The 14,688-nt window shown below is 42.2% G+C and overlaps 3 protein-coding genes across 4 annotated transcripts; 1 reads left to right on the top strand and 2 right to left on the bottom strand.

The window, feature by feature from the left end:
- vkorc1 (vitamin K epoxide reductase complex, subunit 1) lies at nucleotides 1-3,057 on the bottom strand. 2 transcript variants are annotated; one of them, XM_056365530.1, is made up of 6 exons: nucleotides 3,001-3,057; nucleotides 2,044-2,123; nucleotides 1,616-1,732; nucleotides 1,286-1,515; nucleotides 772-881; nucleotides 1-454 (listed from the first exon to the last, which is right to left on the bottom strand). In XM_056365530.1, exons 4-6 carry the CDS (start codon nucleotides 1,471-1,473, stop codon nucleotides 243-245), a joined length of 510 nt encoding a protein of 169 aa, XP_056221505.1. In that variant the 5' UTR covers nucleotides 1,474-1,515; nucleotides 1,616-1,732; nucleotides 2,044-2,123; nucleotides 3,001-3,057; the 3' UTR covers nucleotides 1-242. The 2 variants fall into 2 exon arrangements, with proteins under 2 accessions (XP_056221505.1, XP_056221504.1); XM_056365529.1 differs by lacking the exon at nucleotides 3,001-3,057 and adding an exon at nucleotides 2,591-2,660.
- mapk7 (mitogen-activated protein kinase 7) lies at nucleotides 2,711-9,672 on the top strand. Its single transcript, XM_056365522.1, has 7 exons — nucleotides 2,711-2,900; nucleotides 3,979-4,260; nucleotides 4,388-4,553; nucleotides 4,898-6,450; nucleotides 6,535-7,640; nucleotides 7,887-8,017; nucleotides 9,331-9,672. The coding sequence occupies exons 2-7, from the start codon at nucleotides 3,984-3,986 to the stop codon at nucleotides 9,476-9,478; spliced, it is 3,381 nt and encodes a 1,126-aa protein (XP_056221497.1). The 5' UTR covers nucleotides 2,711-2,900; nucleotides 3,979-3,983; the 3' UTR covers nucleotides 9,479-9,672.
- A 231-nt stretch (nucleotides 9,673-9,903) lies between these two features.
- On the bottom strand, nucleotides 9,904-14,688 carry zgc:92313 (uncharacterized protein LOC436869 homolog). The gene is made up of 6 exons (XM_056365527.1): nucleotides 14,329-14,688; nucleotides 14,024-14,136; nucleotides 13,758-13,837; nucleotides 13,000-13,271; nucleotides 10,629-10,789; nucleotides 9,904-10,458 (listed from the first exon to the last, which is right to left on the bottom strand). Exons 1-6 carry the CDS (start codon nucleotides 14,372-14,374, stop codon nucleotides 10,204-10,206), a joined length of 927 nt encoding a protein of 308 aa, XP_056221502.1. The 5' UTR covers nucleotides 14,375-14,688; the 3' UTR covers nucleotides 9,904-10,203.

The following is a 14,688-nucleotide window of genomic DNA, read 5'->3' as shown; positions in this document are numbered from 1 at the left end:
TCGTGTTGAAAAATGTGTAATTGGCATCAAAATGCAAACTGATATACAAAAATCACTGCTGCTTTATAAGGTTTGTGTTCTGAAAATCATCTTACAAATCTCTGTAGATGCACATCCAGTCCTGTACCTCAAAAAAAAAAAAAAAAAAAAGTACTGTGGGAGAGAATTTACTTTTCAGATCCAGTGTGGCTTCAGCTGAGCAGAAAAAAAAGAAGGTGTTGAATTTCACAAACTAGCACGCTCTATCCAGCCTTTTCCTTCATTCCTTCAATTGCCCTCCGTCGTTTGAGGTTGGTGAAGAACAATGCAAAGTTGATAATATATGTTGACACGCAGACCATGCAGAAATCCCCCAGAACAAAGGCAAGAATAGCTGCGAGATAGAGCGAGCCGGCCACTGACACCCAGGAGGAGAAGACCAACAACAATGCTGCTTTCTTGGACAGTGACAATCCTGCAATAGGGACAAAAAGGAGGATTTCAGTCCATCAATAAAAGACACAACAAAGACAATATTTGGGAAATTCTACATAAACTATGACTGATTGCTTGACTTAACTGCAAATAATAATTTTGAGTAACAATCAAATATAATGATTTGCTTCTATCTAACCGTTTCAAAAGACAAAATATATAACGAAATATGCAATACTGAAGTATCAAGAGTTCAATGCCAGTCATGGTTCACAAGAAATGCTGGAATAGAGACAATATTTCTACCTAACAACACAGCACTGCACTATAATTTACAGAGGACAATGACAGACTAACCAAGGCCCATCTGCAGAGTGTAAAATATGATGCCAAGCAAGCTGTTGGGCTGGTTCAGAGGATTATCTTTGGCCACGAAGAACTGGACCAAACCAAAGCCACGTCCCCATCTGCCAAGAAAAGAAAGGGGAAACAGTTAGAACAGCACATTATTGATAAGATAAGACATCACTGCTTTATAATTTGCATAACAAATAATCAGACATGTTAAAATTATTTTATGAAAAGCAGTTTGACAGGAAAAGTTAAGGGATATCCACTTGGTATTCTCACAATGTAAAATAGCTGATGTGAAGCACTTCCAGAGGAATTTAACACGTGGCAACGAAAGAGGTTGGAGCTGCCATCAAATATTCACATTTCACAGTTTACAGGCAGAATTTAAAAAAAAGAAAAAAAAAGAGCATTGCTCAATAGAGAAGAGGTCGAGGTCTGTTGGTTCTGCACAACAGCGGACAAATGAAACACTGAAGCAAAATCTGGAGTAAAAAGAAATTTTAAAAAAAGAACTTACCTAGAGGTAAAAACCTTGGAGCAGCTCACAGACTCCCCCAGGTCGCACATCGCCCTGTAATCTGGGTTTCTCTCTCGGGACAGCTCGACGTGAAGCGCATAAACAGACAGAACCAAACCAAAAACGCACAAGAATATCCGCATTTTTCTCTCCCATTTAGGTATCCCCTGGTTACCAGCCGCTGCCATCTTGTTATAGACACTTTAGATTTATATCACGACTTCAGAAAGCTATAGGAGATGAATAAAAAGTCGGATTCAGGGTTTCCTTTCAAACTTCAGTAAGTTGTCCCTCAAAGTGAAGTCGACGTGTTAAAAGACAGATTCTTACTTTTGATTGGTCCAGTCGACTGTTACCGCTGCCTGTCATTGGACAGCTGCGTACAGATGTTGGACCAGCCAGAAGGGTGTCTCCTGTGTATTTACTGTGGACTTCAGTCTTTCAGGCCTGTGGGGAAAATGTAAGTAGTGCCCTCACTGTTGGTGCTTCAAAACATCAGCACATAATTACTGCACAATCTGCTGTCCAAACACTGTCCCTCATGTATAATCAGTAGTAGTGGTGGAAAAAATAGGCCTACTCAGATTTACTTAAAAAGTAGCAATGCCAAAGTGTAAAAATAGGCTACTCCATTACAAACAAAACTCCTGCATTCAAAATTTTACAGAAGTTTTATCAGCTAAATAAATAAAGTTACAAAAGTCAAAGTATGCTACTCAATATGCATTACATTACTGGATATTACATTACTTCCTTACCAGTTTCAGGAAAGCTGGAACCAACCAGGCTCCAAAAAGCTCCAGGTTCACTGTCAGCTGGTTATAATTAATTTGATTATCTGGTTAAAGAAAGAAAGAAAGAAAGAAAGAAAGAAAGAAAGAAAGAAAGAAAGAAAGAATCACCTAGAAAATCAGCACCTCTAGGGAACAATAACAACTAAGATGGGTCCTGCATTTTAATTTGGCAGGGGTCCTTTATGTAGTTTATCATGCTAACATGGTGCATATTCATAAAATAAAATCAATCAATATATCAATTTATCTATCTATCTTTTCTACTGTCTACCAGGCTCTCTGTTTATGATCCAGTACTGTTGTAATTGCAATTAGATAAGTTATTAGGTCTACTTTTTATTCGTAATAGCAGTGGAAGGTAATTGGTCTACACGATTATTATTCTAGGTCCATCACACATATAAACAGTGTATGTAAGTGCTTTAAGTAATTTTGTCCAAATGTAGCTCCTCCTAAACTAGTTAACTTCTGGAAAACATCGTCACCACAACCCAAAAAACAGAGACCCTACTATCTGCGATGGACTCCACCCTCCCACCACGTCCTCTGCTCCTATTCGACAGTCTCTCGGACGTCACCTCATCTGATTGGTCCGCCACATATCACTCAAACGGAACACGGAACTGTAACGAGGAGGCGGTAGACAAAAACAAGACATAGCCGCGTTACTACGGGATTAAAAACATGGTTTCAGGTGTCGTGGTTGGTTCAAATGGTGAAAGTCTCTTCTGTTGATGAGAAGCACGTCCCCGTGATGTCGCGTTTTGGCTATATAACCGAGGAATAAATGGTTCAACGTACCTAGAAAACCCGAGCTTCAGGTAACTAGCCTACGCCCCTGCGTCAAAAATAAAGTGGGTAAGGTCTTTATCATGGAGTTAGTTTATTTAATTCCTCTGTTGTACAGAAAAGTAGCGGTACCTGAAAGACAGCTCCTCACGGACTTGCCCTCTGTCCGTTTGTAAGCAGCTGTAATGTAGACGCGTCTTTCGACCGAGAGCTACAGGTTTTGGCCACTTGACTGCCAGGCCTTACGGGTGTGAAGTCACGCCTCGTTTTTGTCCTATCAGCTCGTTTTAATGCTCACAGGTACTACATTTTGCCTCATTGTTTCATAGCTGCTGACAAAGCAAGGATTGAATATTGAAGGGACACAGGTAAATGCTGGTAACTATCAGACAGCCATGGGTCACTTTTATGTATTTCACGTTTTCCCACCAGAAGGTGCTGCAATGTTTTTTATCGACTGTGACACTTTCACTTTGTGCTGCAACTAAATTATTATTTTCATCTTTGATTGATCTGCTTTTATTATCATGTTTATTACGTATCAAAACATAGCAAAATATTCCCCATAGTTTAAAGAGTCATACAGGGCAAACAAGCAGGAAATGCTCACATTTGAGAAACTGGAACAAGATATTTTTTGGCATTTCTGATTGACAGTGAAACGATTAATCGATTATCAAATTAGTTGCCAATTCATTTTCTGTTGATCGACCAATTGGTCAATTAATCGCATAATTATTAATTATTTCACTTCTAATCTGGGCACTAATTTCAAATTTCCCCCCATTCTTTATTGCTAAATAGCTCAAGCTTTGTCAGGTTGCATGGGTGGAGTGAGCAGCCCTTTTCAAGTCAAGGCACAAATTACATTAAATTTTGTGACATAAAAAAACATGCAAACTTCCAAGGAGGGTGAATACATTTAAGAGGCACTGTAATTAACCCTAATTGCCCAGCTCCAATTGTATTTAACAGCACTAAAAAAGGATTACAAAAGTGCCAGACTTGCACACATGAGCAGTAAAAATAACATTGGCTCACTAACATTACATAACCTGTAAGATGATATCAACAAATACCTCTCACTTTTCTATTTTTGATTCTTTACAGACACAATGTCGACGAAGGAGGGTGGAGAATGTAAAAACGGTCAACCTGTTGCCATGTCACCCGAAAGAATGGCGACCGACAAAAGCAGAGAGAACCAGAACCAGCGTGGAGTTGAGGCAACGGGAGGCACCACAGACACCAGCACAACAGCAAAAAACTTGGCTTTGCTTAAAGCACACTCTCTGGATGTGAAGTTCGACGTTGGAGAGGAGTACGATGTCATAGAAACCATCGGCACAGGAGCGTATGGAGTCGTTTCATCTGCCAGGAGACGGGACAATGGTAGGGCTGATTTGATGAAGAACACACTGTAACTCATTCTGTGTGTAAATTCACTGACCTTGACAAACTCAGTTGTACACCCTGTCCTTCTATTTTTTTTTTTCTCTGAATCATTTGTGTTTCACAGGCCAGCAGGTGGCAATAAAGAAGATCTCCAATGCTTTTGAAGTGGTGACAAATGCCAAACGCACATTGCGAGAGCTCAAGATTCTCAAGCACTTCAAACATGACAACATTATCGCCATCAAAGACATCCTGCAGCCAAACCTTCCCCACTCTGCCTTCAAGTCTGTGTATGTACACACACACACACACACACACACACACACACCTCAGACCAGGATAGTCTGCAAAACTCTGTAGGTTTACGTCAATGAATAACAACTACACTTCCATCAGACTATTTAAATAGCTCAGTTTTCTGCTCATCGAGAGGATTCAGTAAGACTGATCAAGTATTATTACAAAATTTGAATCTGAAAAAATGTATGAATTTGGAAATTGAAAACATGAAACTAACACAATTTGAAACCATTTCATCAGTACATCAAAATACCTCAGTTCTGATCGTCATGTGAGCAGATTGTGCACCTATTAAATGAAGCTCATCTCACTTTAACATTTCCCATGTTTGCAGGTACGTGGTGCTGGACCTCATGGAGAGCGACTTGCACCAGATCATACACTCTGCCCAGACGCTCACCCCAGAGCACACACGCTACTTTCTATACCAGCTACTCCGAGGCCTTAAATATGTGCACTCTGCCAACGTCATCCACCGTGACCTCAAACCCTCCAACCTGTTGGTGAACGAGAACTGTGAGCTAAAAATCGGCGACTTTGGCATGGCGAGGGGTCTCAGTTCGCACCCTGAGGAGTCTCATTCCTTCATGACTGAATATGTGGCAACTCGATGGTACCGTGCTCCTGAACTCCTGTTGTCTCTGAATCACTACACTTTGGCCATCGACTTGTGGTCTGTGGGCTGCATCTTTGCTGAAATGTTGGGGCGTAAGCAGCTTTTTCCTGGGAAGCACTACGTCCACCAGCTCCAGCTAATTTTGGCCGTGTTAGGCACTCCTCCTGAGGGTTTAATTGGTGCTATTAGAGCTGACAGAGTACGCTCCTATGTTCAGAGTCTTCCATCACAGTTGGCTATGCCTTTGGCCAAACTCTACCCGCAAGCTGAACCGCAGGCTTTGGACCTCCTGGGGGCCATGCTGCGCTTTGACCCTCGTGAACGGATCAGCGTGACACAAGCACTGGAGCATCCTTACCTGTCCAAGTACCACGACCCAGATGATGAGCCAATTTGTGTGCCAGCTTTCGACTTTGAGTTTGACAAGCTTCCCATGAATAAGGAACAAATTAAAGAGGCCATTCTGATGGAGATCCAGGACTTTCATAGAAACAAACAGATCTGTCGTCAGAGGTTGCAGTTCAGGCCTTTGCCGAGGGTGAACGGCGGAGCTGCAGCACAAAGCAGTAACCAGTGTAATGCTCAGGCCTCGACTGTCAACCTGACCAAATCCACATTGGTTCCCATGGCACAACACTCACAGGCAGCACAGATACAGCAGCAGCAAATGAGTGAGGTGAAATCTCAACAGCAACAAGACCGCACACCAGCAAAAGTGGGCTGTGCATTTACAAGTCAGATGCAAAACTTTAATAAGTCCACATCTCTTTTAGAAGTTGCCCCGCCTCGTGTGACCCACAACTTGCCTCTCCTCTCTAAAAATGTAAGTGTCCCAGTCGATGTGGACATGCCCAGTGCCAACTCAGACAGCGGTCAGCCAGAGACTATAGATTTAACAACGCCAGTGTCAAGTCAGGATGGCCCCTCAGAAACAATGAGAGACAGTGAGGCACAGGAGCAGCTAACCAGCAGTCAAGCTTCTCTGACTCAGCCCACCCAGGGCCAGTCCATGACCCCAGCTCCCACCAGTATTCCTGCAACGCAAGCACAGACCCTGACACCCCTACCCACCACTGTGCCTTCCCTTTCTCTCTCTGTGGCACAAGCCCAGTCACTGTCTCAGTCCCTTTCACAGTCACTGTCCAAGAATGCCAGGCCTCCTCCATGTGCAGGAGAGGGAACCAGAAAAGAAGGAGCAATTTCAGAGGATACTAAAGCTGCACTTAAAGCAGCTTTATTGAAATCAGCTCTCAGAAATAAATCCAGGGGTGGTAAGTTTATTGTATTCAATGTCTGTTTTTTTGTGTACTATTGCACACGTCATCCTTTAGCTTAATTTGATGTCTTCATTGCAGATGGAGGTACGTCTGCACTGGGCATGGATGCTGGTGGAGGAGGTATATTGTCCTCCCTGTCGTCTGTTCCAGAGTCGCGTCGGCCTGTCACAGCCCAGGAGCGTCAACGAGAAAGAGAAGAGAAGAGAAGGAAGAGGCAGGAACGAGCAAGAGAGAGGGAGAGGAAAATGAAGGAAAAGGAGAGAAGAGAGGGAAAGCAGGGGGACTCGCTGGGCGGGGTTCTGCTGAGTGACAACGACAAAAGCCTTTTGCAGCGTTGGACAAAGATGATGGACAGTCGCAATGAGAAATCTCAGATTTCTAGTAACGATGGAGCAAAGAATAAGGACTGTAATGTGACCACACACCGGGGCGTAACTATCGGTGATAACACTCAAGGTGCTCTGAACAATAACACGGACAAGGAGGTGAGGATTCAGTCTCATGAACAGTTAATCTCACAAGTCAAGCCTAACCAGCCGAGCTTGTTTCAGCCTCCCAGCACCCAGCAACCATCATTACTTTTCTCCATGAGCCAGAGGAAACCTCCAGCGGATATAGTTGTTGCTGTAAGTGGAGGGATAGATATAATGACCGTCACTGGTGGCTTTGTTAAAAACAACACGCTCAAACCTCACAATGAGAGCAACGGACAAAGTGGTTTCAACTGTTTGGGGAATTGGAGCGGCCAGCAATTAGAGACAAGGCCACTTCAACAACCACAGCAAAACAGGAAACAGCAACCTCTCCCGTCGAGCTTTCTTCAGCCACAGCTACAACCTCAAAGTCAAACCCAGCCGGACCCTCAACCTCAGTCGCAGCTGCTTCCACTGGAGAGTTTTCTGACTAAAGCTCCAACACTTACCTCCAGAGAGACAAATGGGAATGTTGATATCAGCGGCCAAAACAACCTCAACTCCCACTCGACTACAAGCGCCGGGCCGATGGAGAAGCTGTGTCCCACTGCAGGGGAGAAATCGGGGCCACAGACCACAAACCCTCTCTGTGGGGCTTTAGGAGTCCCGTCACAGCCTCATCCCAGCTTGGGATTCACAGATACAGGACAGCAAGGGCCTTCTACTGCCCCTGACATCCACACAGTAACACTGCAGCTGTCAAAGTCCCAGGTTTGTGTTTCTTTTGCTGTGTTTTGATATATTCTACTGTTCTTCTGAAGTAGGATTTGGCCTAAGAGAAGTGACAGTATATGTAATAATGGAGCACTGGTGTTGCTTTCATTATAGATGTACAAAAAGAGGATTTTCTTCTACATATATACAAGCTTTAAATGTCACAATTTTCTGCTGGCCTTGAACAGATGTGAAGGATACAAAGTACAGTTGACCTAATGTTTCCCCCCTTTCTCCTGTCAGGTGGAGGACATTTTACCCCCGGTGTTCTCGGTCACCCCTAAAGGCAGTGGCGCTGGCTACGGCGTGGGCTTCGACCTGGATGACCTTCTCAACCAGTCTCTCACAGACCTGCAACACTGTGACCGGGACAGGTGAGGTCTACAGCATGAGCTTGTTTCGATACTCTGAGTTTTATTACCTGCAGCTGTGTATTTAGTTGTAGTTGAGTAAAATGTGGCTCTGCAGCTGAACTGTGGTTCTACTTCAGCTGCAGCTAATCCAAAGAATTTTACCAGATCTTGTGTAGCTGTATGCTTTACTTTACCACCTTCTCTCTGAGGATTTCATGGTGAAAAGAGAAGTATACTTTCACATTTTTCCAAGTGTATCTTAACACTCACATGCCAATATGTACATTAAAACAATTACTGGTTACTGTAATTGTTCCTCCTTGTCCTCACTGGCTGTAAAGACATCCCTTGTTGAAGCCTTTTCTAATCTTTTAATAATATTAAGTGAATATCTTCCAAAGTTAGTCTTTTTTTTAGTACCAAAATCCTGCTTTTTGTAACTTTTGCTTACTATGTAAGCAATGAAGCAAAGAAAGGAGACCAACATGGAAATATATAAGCTGTGAGGAACAAAGATTGCCAGGGTTCAAAATACAGTGGCAACTCTTGTGCCAAGTACTTTAGAGAGATGTTGAATCAACTTTATGGTCATTTTGGCATCTACAAATGTACAGTTGAATTATACCAGTTATACTGAGAGCTGTCAGTAGGCCTAAAATAAATTAAAAAAAAAACTTTCCAGTATTAGGTAATACACCACAAACTGCAGGCTCTAAAATGAGCAGACAGTTGAATTAACACTTAAAATAGTTTAAACAAAAACTGACCATCACGAAAGGAGGATTTATTGCAGGACTGTTATTAGACTGCATTAGTTTAAGCTTGGTGAGTATATGATTCGAGTTTGATTTTTCCAGATCAGAAACGAGAAAAGATTTTCTGTGGAATATTAGGGTTACAATCATTCTCTGCAGTCATGACAGAAACTCTTAACAACTGATAAGACCCGAATTAATATTAGTGGGCCATTCATTAATATCTTAAGGTTTCAAAGAAGTCATTATACAAATAAATTAGCTGGTGTTAGATGTGTATTAAACCCAGGTCAGGAGCAGGGTTTCATGTTTTCCCATTTCATGATTTACTTTAAGTGATTTAGTCATCGACTGCTTAATAAGCTACACTGTAAACGACTTCTAAAAGTGTCAACGCAGCAAAGTGTAAAGTGTATTTTATGAGCTTTGACCAAGCACTGAAAAACACCTGAAATTTGAACAGGGCTGCAGACACACATGACTGACTTTCAGTGGTGGGTCAATTCATTATGAAGATATTTTTGTATGATTAAAAGTAGCGCCACTCTTCATGCTTTCTCCATTTTTCTCCTCCATCAGTTTTGACTCGGCGCCCCTCTCGGCCTCCCTCTTATCTGATTGGAGCGAGGTTCACCGCATGACTCCAGCTGATCTGGAATCACTGCAACAGGAGTTGCAGCTCGGCTCTCCCATGATCCTCTCTGATACCATTCCCCCTGACGCCTGACTTTCCCTTTCCTGGAATTTGAAAAGATAACACTTGGATTTGTTTATATTTTTTGGAGCATGAAAACCTTGAATGAAGACTTATCAAATTAATTTAAAAGCTAGCTTTTTTTTAATAGGCACTACCAGTCAGACGTTTTTTACCATTATGACTTGCTGTGCTTTCTTTATAATAAAGAAATCTGTGTCATTGCCCGTCTCTGCCTTTGGATATTCAATGAACTACACTACAATTCAAAATTATCTTAATTTAATTTAAAGAAAACATTTGAAATAACACGTGGGTTGTGCACTGAAAATGACTTTTCCTAAGAACAGGTTTGTAATATTTCATGTCATGTATTGAGAGTCGAGGGCTGAAGATTCAGTCCAAATGTAAAATGATACAAACTCAGTTAGCAGGGGTTGAACAGAGCACTGAGATGATTTTAAGAATCAAATTAACAATTTATTTTAAATACAGAAGACATAACTTATTTATCTCATAATTCTGATTTAAAATAAAAACCTATCAAAGCTACTTTGACTCAAAGATCATGATGTAGAGTTTCAGCTATAAAATTAAGATTATAGTACATTTCTTGTTCAATATGGCTTCATGTGCATGTCAGATACAGTGTTCTAGTTTGATTATTCAGGATCACATTGGACTTATGTCTGATATTACTCTCCTTCATTTGGCCTGGTTTACATTCTACCTCCCAGAACTCCAGTTTTCAAAGTGGTTTATCTCTGAAGCAGGATGAGTAGAGTGGACAGACAGCTGACCAGCACAGCAGCCCTCCCACACCAGTTCCTATCAGCTCGGCCATACAGCCTGATCTCTGGTATCGTGTTGCCGATGAAGCTTGAGTAGGTAGTCAGTCTGGTGTACACACCCGGCTGGTTTGCGTGAGCACAGCCCAGTCCGAAACTCACCACCCCAGCCTGCACCCAGGTCCCATTCACCATCTTGCAGACAAGAGGCCCTCCTGAATCACCCTGGAAAAACAACACAAACGGACTCACTCAGCTTTCACCACTGGGAGGTATCAAAGTGCAGAAAAGTAGCAATCCACGTTTACCCAGTGCAGGTTCTTGTTTTGCTCATCCATACAACCATGTATTTGTGAATGTAAACAGAGCAGCACAAACAGCTGATGCAACAGTACCTGGCAGGAGTCCTTTCCGCCCTCCTGGTATCCAGCGCAGATCATGTCATACAGGATGTCCACCCTCTCCGTCGGGTTCGTCTGGTACATCTCCTGACAAGAACTCTGAGAGATGATTGGCACTTGCACTTCCTGCAGAGTCCCGACTCCTTGCAGAGGGACTGAGTGGGATACGAGAACAGATGGAGGATGGAGAACAAAAGGAGCGTGAGACTCTTGAATTTCTGCAACTGAACAGGTGGCCAGTGAGCTTTCATCTACTATATAGTATGGTTCAAAGGACATGTGACCTTTTAGTATTTTTTTGTTCAGTGTAAATCATCAAGTAAAAACACAGACATACATTCTTTGTTGTCCTGTTCTATAGTTTTAATGTTTTTGTCTTCATGTAGACATAACCAGTTCTCTTGAATCTGCGTTCTTTGAATAGTGTAGTATTTGCAATTGGATACTGTGTGTAAATATTATTTATGTGTGTATGATGTCAGATAAAAACCAACACAAGCCAACATGGATCAGAATCAACTGCACTCATCTAAAATATCCACAAGACACTGATCTTTGCACGAGAAAGAAATTCTAGGGATTGATAGCTGAATTAAATATCACAGTATTTTTCATTTGGTACATCTATAATCAAATATGACAAATGTAGGCAAAAAAGTGTTATTGGAATTCAATCCAATTGTGCTCCACAGTCGCGCAACACAACAGACTGAATTCCTCAGGTGTAAAAGCTTACGACCGCTCATATCAGTTACTCACAACTTGTTTGGCACCATTTTGAAAGCAGCATTTAATAACAGTCCGATCACGTCACGTTACAGCTCCACTGAAATTATGATCCAAACATAATGATCTCTAGATATTACTTCCTGGTGAGAGACTGGCTTCTATAACCCATCTGATATGTAGACTATATACCTCTAGCAAAGAGAGGGAGATCATTCATAGCGTATGACCGCTTACTGTTTTCTTTCTGACACTCGCCACCCGTTACTTATTTTGAAAAAGCAAAAAAGGATCATGAGGGAAAGCAGTCATACAAACATGGAAATGATAATTCATTTGCATTTACAATCCAGTCCACAAGTATTTGGACAGTTACACATGTTTTGCTCTGCTGGTTCTATGCTTCAGCACATTCAGGTTGAAATTAAATAATGGATGTTACATTAAGTGCCATGTCTCAGCTTTAAATCTAGCAGGTTCATGTCAATATCGAAAGGACTGTGAGCGAGATATAGCCCTTTGAACACAGAGCCCAAATTACAAGGGTTCAAAAAGTTGACACAACAAGGTTCCTTGGGCAGCTGTGATATTTCAACATTAGTTGTTCGTTGTTGAGTAAAGAGGTGACCCATGCAGGTGAAGCTGATAATAATTAGGCTCAAAAGAAGCATCAAAATCAGGTGGTTTGACAAAATCAACAGTCAGGTACATTCTAAAAAGCAGGTGTGGCCTGGAGGATCGAGGAGCACAAGTCTTGTTGAGCAGAAAATGAACGGCATAGTGAAAAAAAAGCCCCTTCATGACTGCACAGAAATTCAAGCATGCTGTGCAGGATGCAGGCAAACATGTTTCCATGTCAACAATCAAGAGAAGGGTTCATGACCATAACTAGCTCAGAGGATTCACCACAGAAACAGAAAGGCCAGGCTGCAGTTCACAAAAAACACACAGAAAGAAACCAGTAGAGTTGTGGAACAAAGTTCTATGGACTGATGAAACAAAAAGGTTTATCTGAAGAATAGCTCATGGCCCAAAGCCATCACCTCATCTGGTTGTTCTTGTATGGGCTGGACATGTATGGCTTCAGTGGAACAGGCACACTGGATTGCTATTTGCCGAGTCAGTCGCCTGATCTCAATTAAAACTGAGCTGCATTTCACCTGATGAAGATCAGAGTACAAGCAGAGAGACCCCACAAGAGTCAGCAGCTGAAGGAGGCAAATACAAAGCATCTGCCGACATCTGTGGATCAAAGATGTCAGGCAGTCGTTGACTGCAAAGGATTCTCCACAGAATATTAAATATGATGATTTTGTTTGACTTCATGTGCATCTGTCCAGGTACTTTTCATCACTTTCAGCACTATGTGTTAAACAGGCTTTATCTCCCAACTAAAGCTGAGACTCAGCACTTCAATGTCGCATCTATTATTTCATTTCAAAGTGATTGTGTGAAGCAAAGGGCCCGAAGAACAAAAAATGTGTAAATGTCTAAATACTAATGGTCAGGACTGTATTTCCATGCCAGAATTCTAGAAAAATAAAAAAAAGCTTTTTGGTAACTGATGAAACATTAAAGTGCTAAATAAAAGTAGTCGGCACAAATGCTAAAATGATGTAAAGAATTCAACAAGCCGTACCATCATCCCGGATGTTCCCCCAACCGGTGACGGAGCACAACATGCCACTTGGGAACAGAGTGCCAGATGCGGGCAAGCAGACGGGACGGACGCGATCTGACCAGAGTACTGGGCTGGACAGCTGCACCAGCGCCAAATCCTTCCCGCCGTGAGGCTCGCTGTAACCTGACGGGATCACCACCTGTCTCACACGATGCGATGACTGGTGCTGGTTAAAACCGTTCAGCTGGTACCGGCCAGCGTAGATGATGTAAGAGCTCACATCCGATGGACTGAAAGAAGAGGAGGAACACTGAACGGGAAGGGGAACTTGAAATGCGAAACCTTATAATTTTATATTGTCAAAGGGCATTAAATGGATTTAAGGCAGGCAGGTGTTCCTTACAATGGGCTTAATGTTTGTCATAGTCTAGGAAAAAATTGTTTCAAAAGAAAAAACAAAAAAACTAAAATCATGTGCACCTGTGCTTACTTTATTAACAACATTATGGTCATCAGACCTTCATCAGGTAAAATTTAATGAATTAAATGATAACATCTGCATTTTTTTTGTCAGTTTTTGATCTGATGCAACCATTTTTAAAATATTCTCCTTGAATAAATAAATATTGCTGAAGGGCTTTAAGAAAACTGCACTGGCCGTTACCAGGATTCCAGTAAAATGATTCAGACATCTCACTAAAGAAGCAGAGAGCCTGTGGATCGGTGCCCAGCCGTGAGTTCACCTGCTGATTTTTGTCTGGGTTGAGTTTTCTTACTTGGGGAAACAATGAGCGGCTGATAGGACCCAGGACTCTGTGATGATGGAGCCTCCACAGATATGACCGTCACTGACTGTCTGGAAGCCGAGGGGAGAAAGAGAGTGAGTCACCTCTGCATCACAGGCAAATCCCTCTCTCAGCAGGTCACTTTGTTAAACTAAACCCACACTGAACCACATATGTAGATACCCACAGGCACAACTGACACTACAGAAGACTTAGATGCTGTAAATGACGGACGTGCCCGTTTCAGAGGAACCCACCTGTATATCCACCTGCCAAGGCCAAGCCCCATCTGCTGCGTTCATCCCTCCCACAATCCTGTCCTCCATTAATGGTGGTCGGCCGCATTCTTGGGCGAAAGAAGCGAAAAAACCTACAAAAAAAACAAAAACAAACATAAATTACATTCCTGACTCAGTCACACCGAGGCAGCGGAACATCTTACAATACTACACACAAAGAAACTCACCTCTACTGCGTCAGCTGAGAGAACAAACAGTGTGTTTTATAGGTGGACAAAGAAACAACAGGAGAAGATGGGAGGGGGTGCACGATCGATACTCACCTGTTACGCACCAAAAAATAGCTGGAAACTGTAATGTCGACAACATTTTGGGAAGTTTCGCGGCAGAAAAATGTGTCCCAGATTTTACTGAAACAAAACAAGAACTTATATCTGAACGGATGTCGAGGTTTCTTTCTGTAACGTTACTTGTACCTTCCCGCTTTTTCTGATATCTTTGTGACTGAAACTCAGGCAATTATAAATTTATATTAAAACAAACCAACTAAACAAAGTTATTATATCATTGAACTGATTTGTTAAAATCCCAGATCCATGCGTTTTACCGTCGACACGATTCCTAGACGGATCAGCGTTTCATCTTACACGGTTTCGGATAATAAACGCGTAGCTCTCTATCAG

Source organism: Seriola aureovittata, chromosome 21, assembly GCF_021018895.1.
Source record: "Seriola aureovittata isolate HTS-2021-v1 ecotype China chromosome 21, ASM2101889v1, whole genome shotgun sequence".
NCBI lineage: Eukaryota > Metazoa > Chordata > Actinopteri > Carangiformes > Carangidae > Seriola > Seriola aureovittata.
This window is presented reverse-complemented; position numbering and strand designations above follow the sequence as displayed.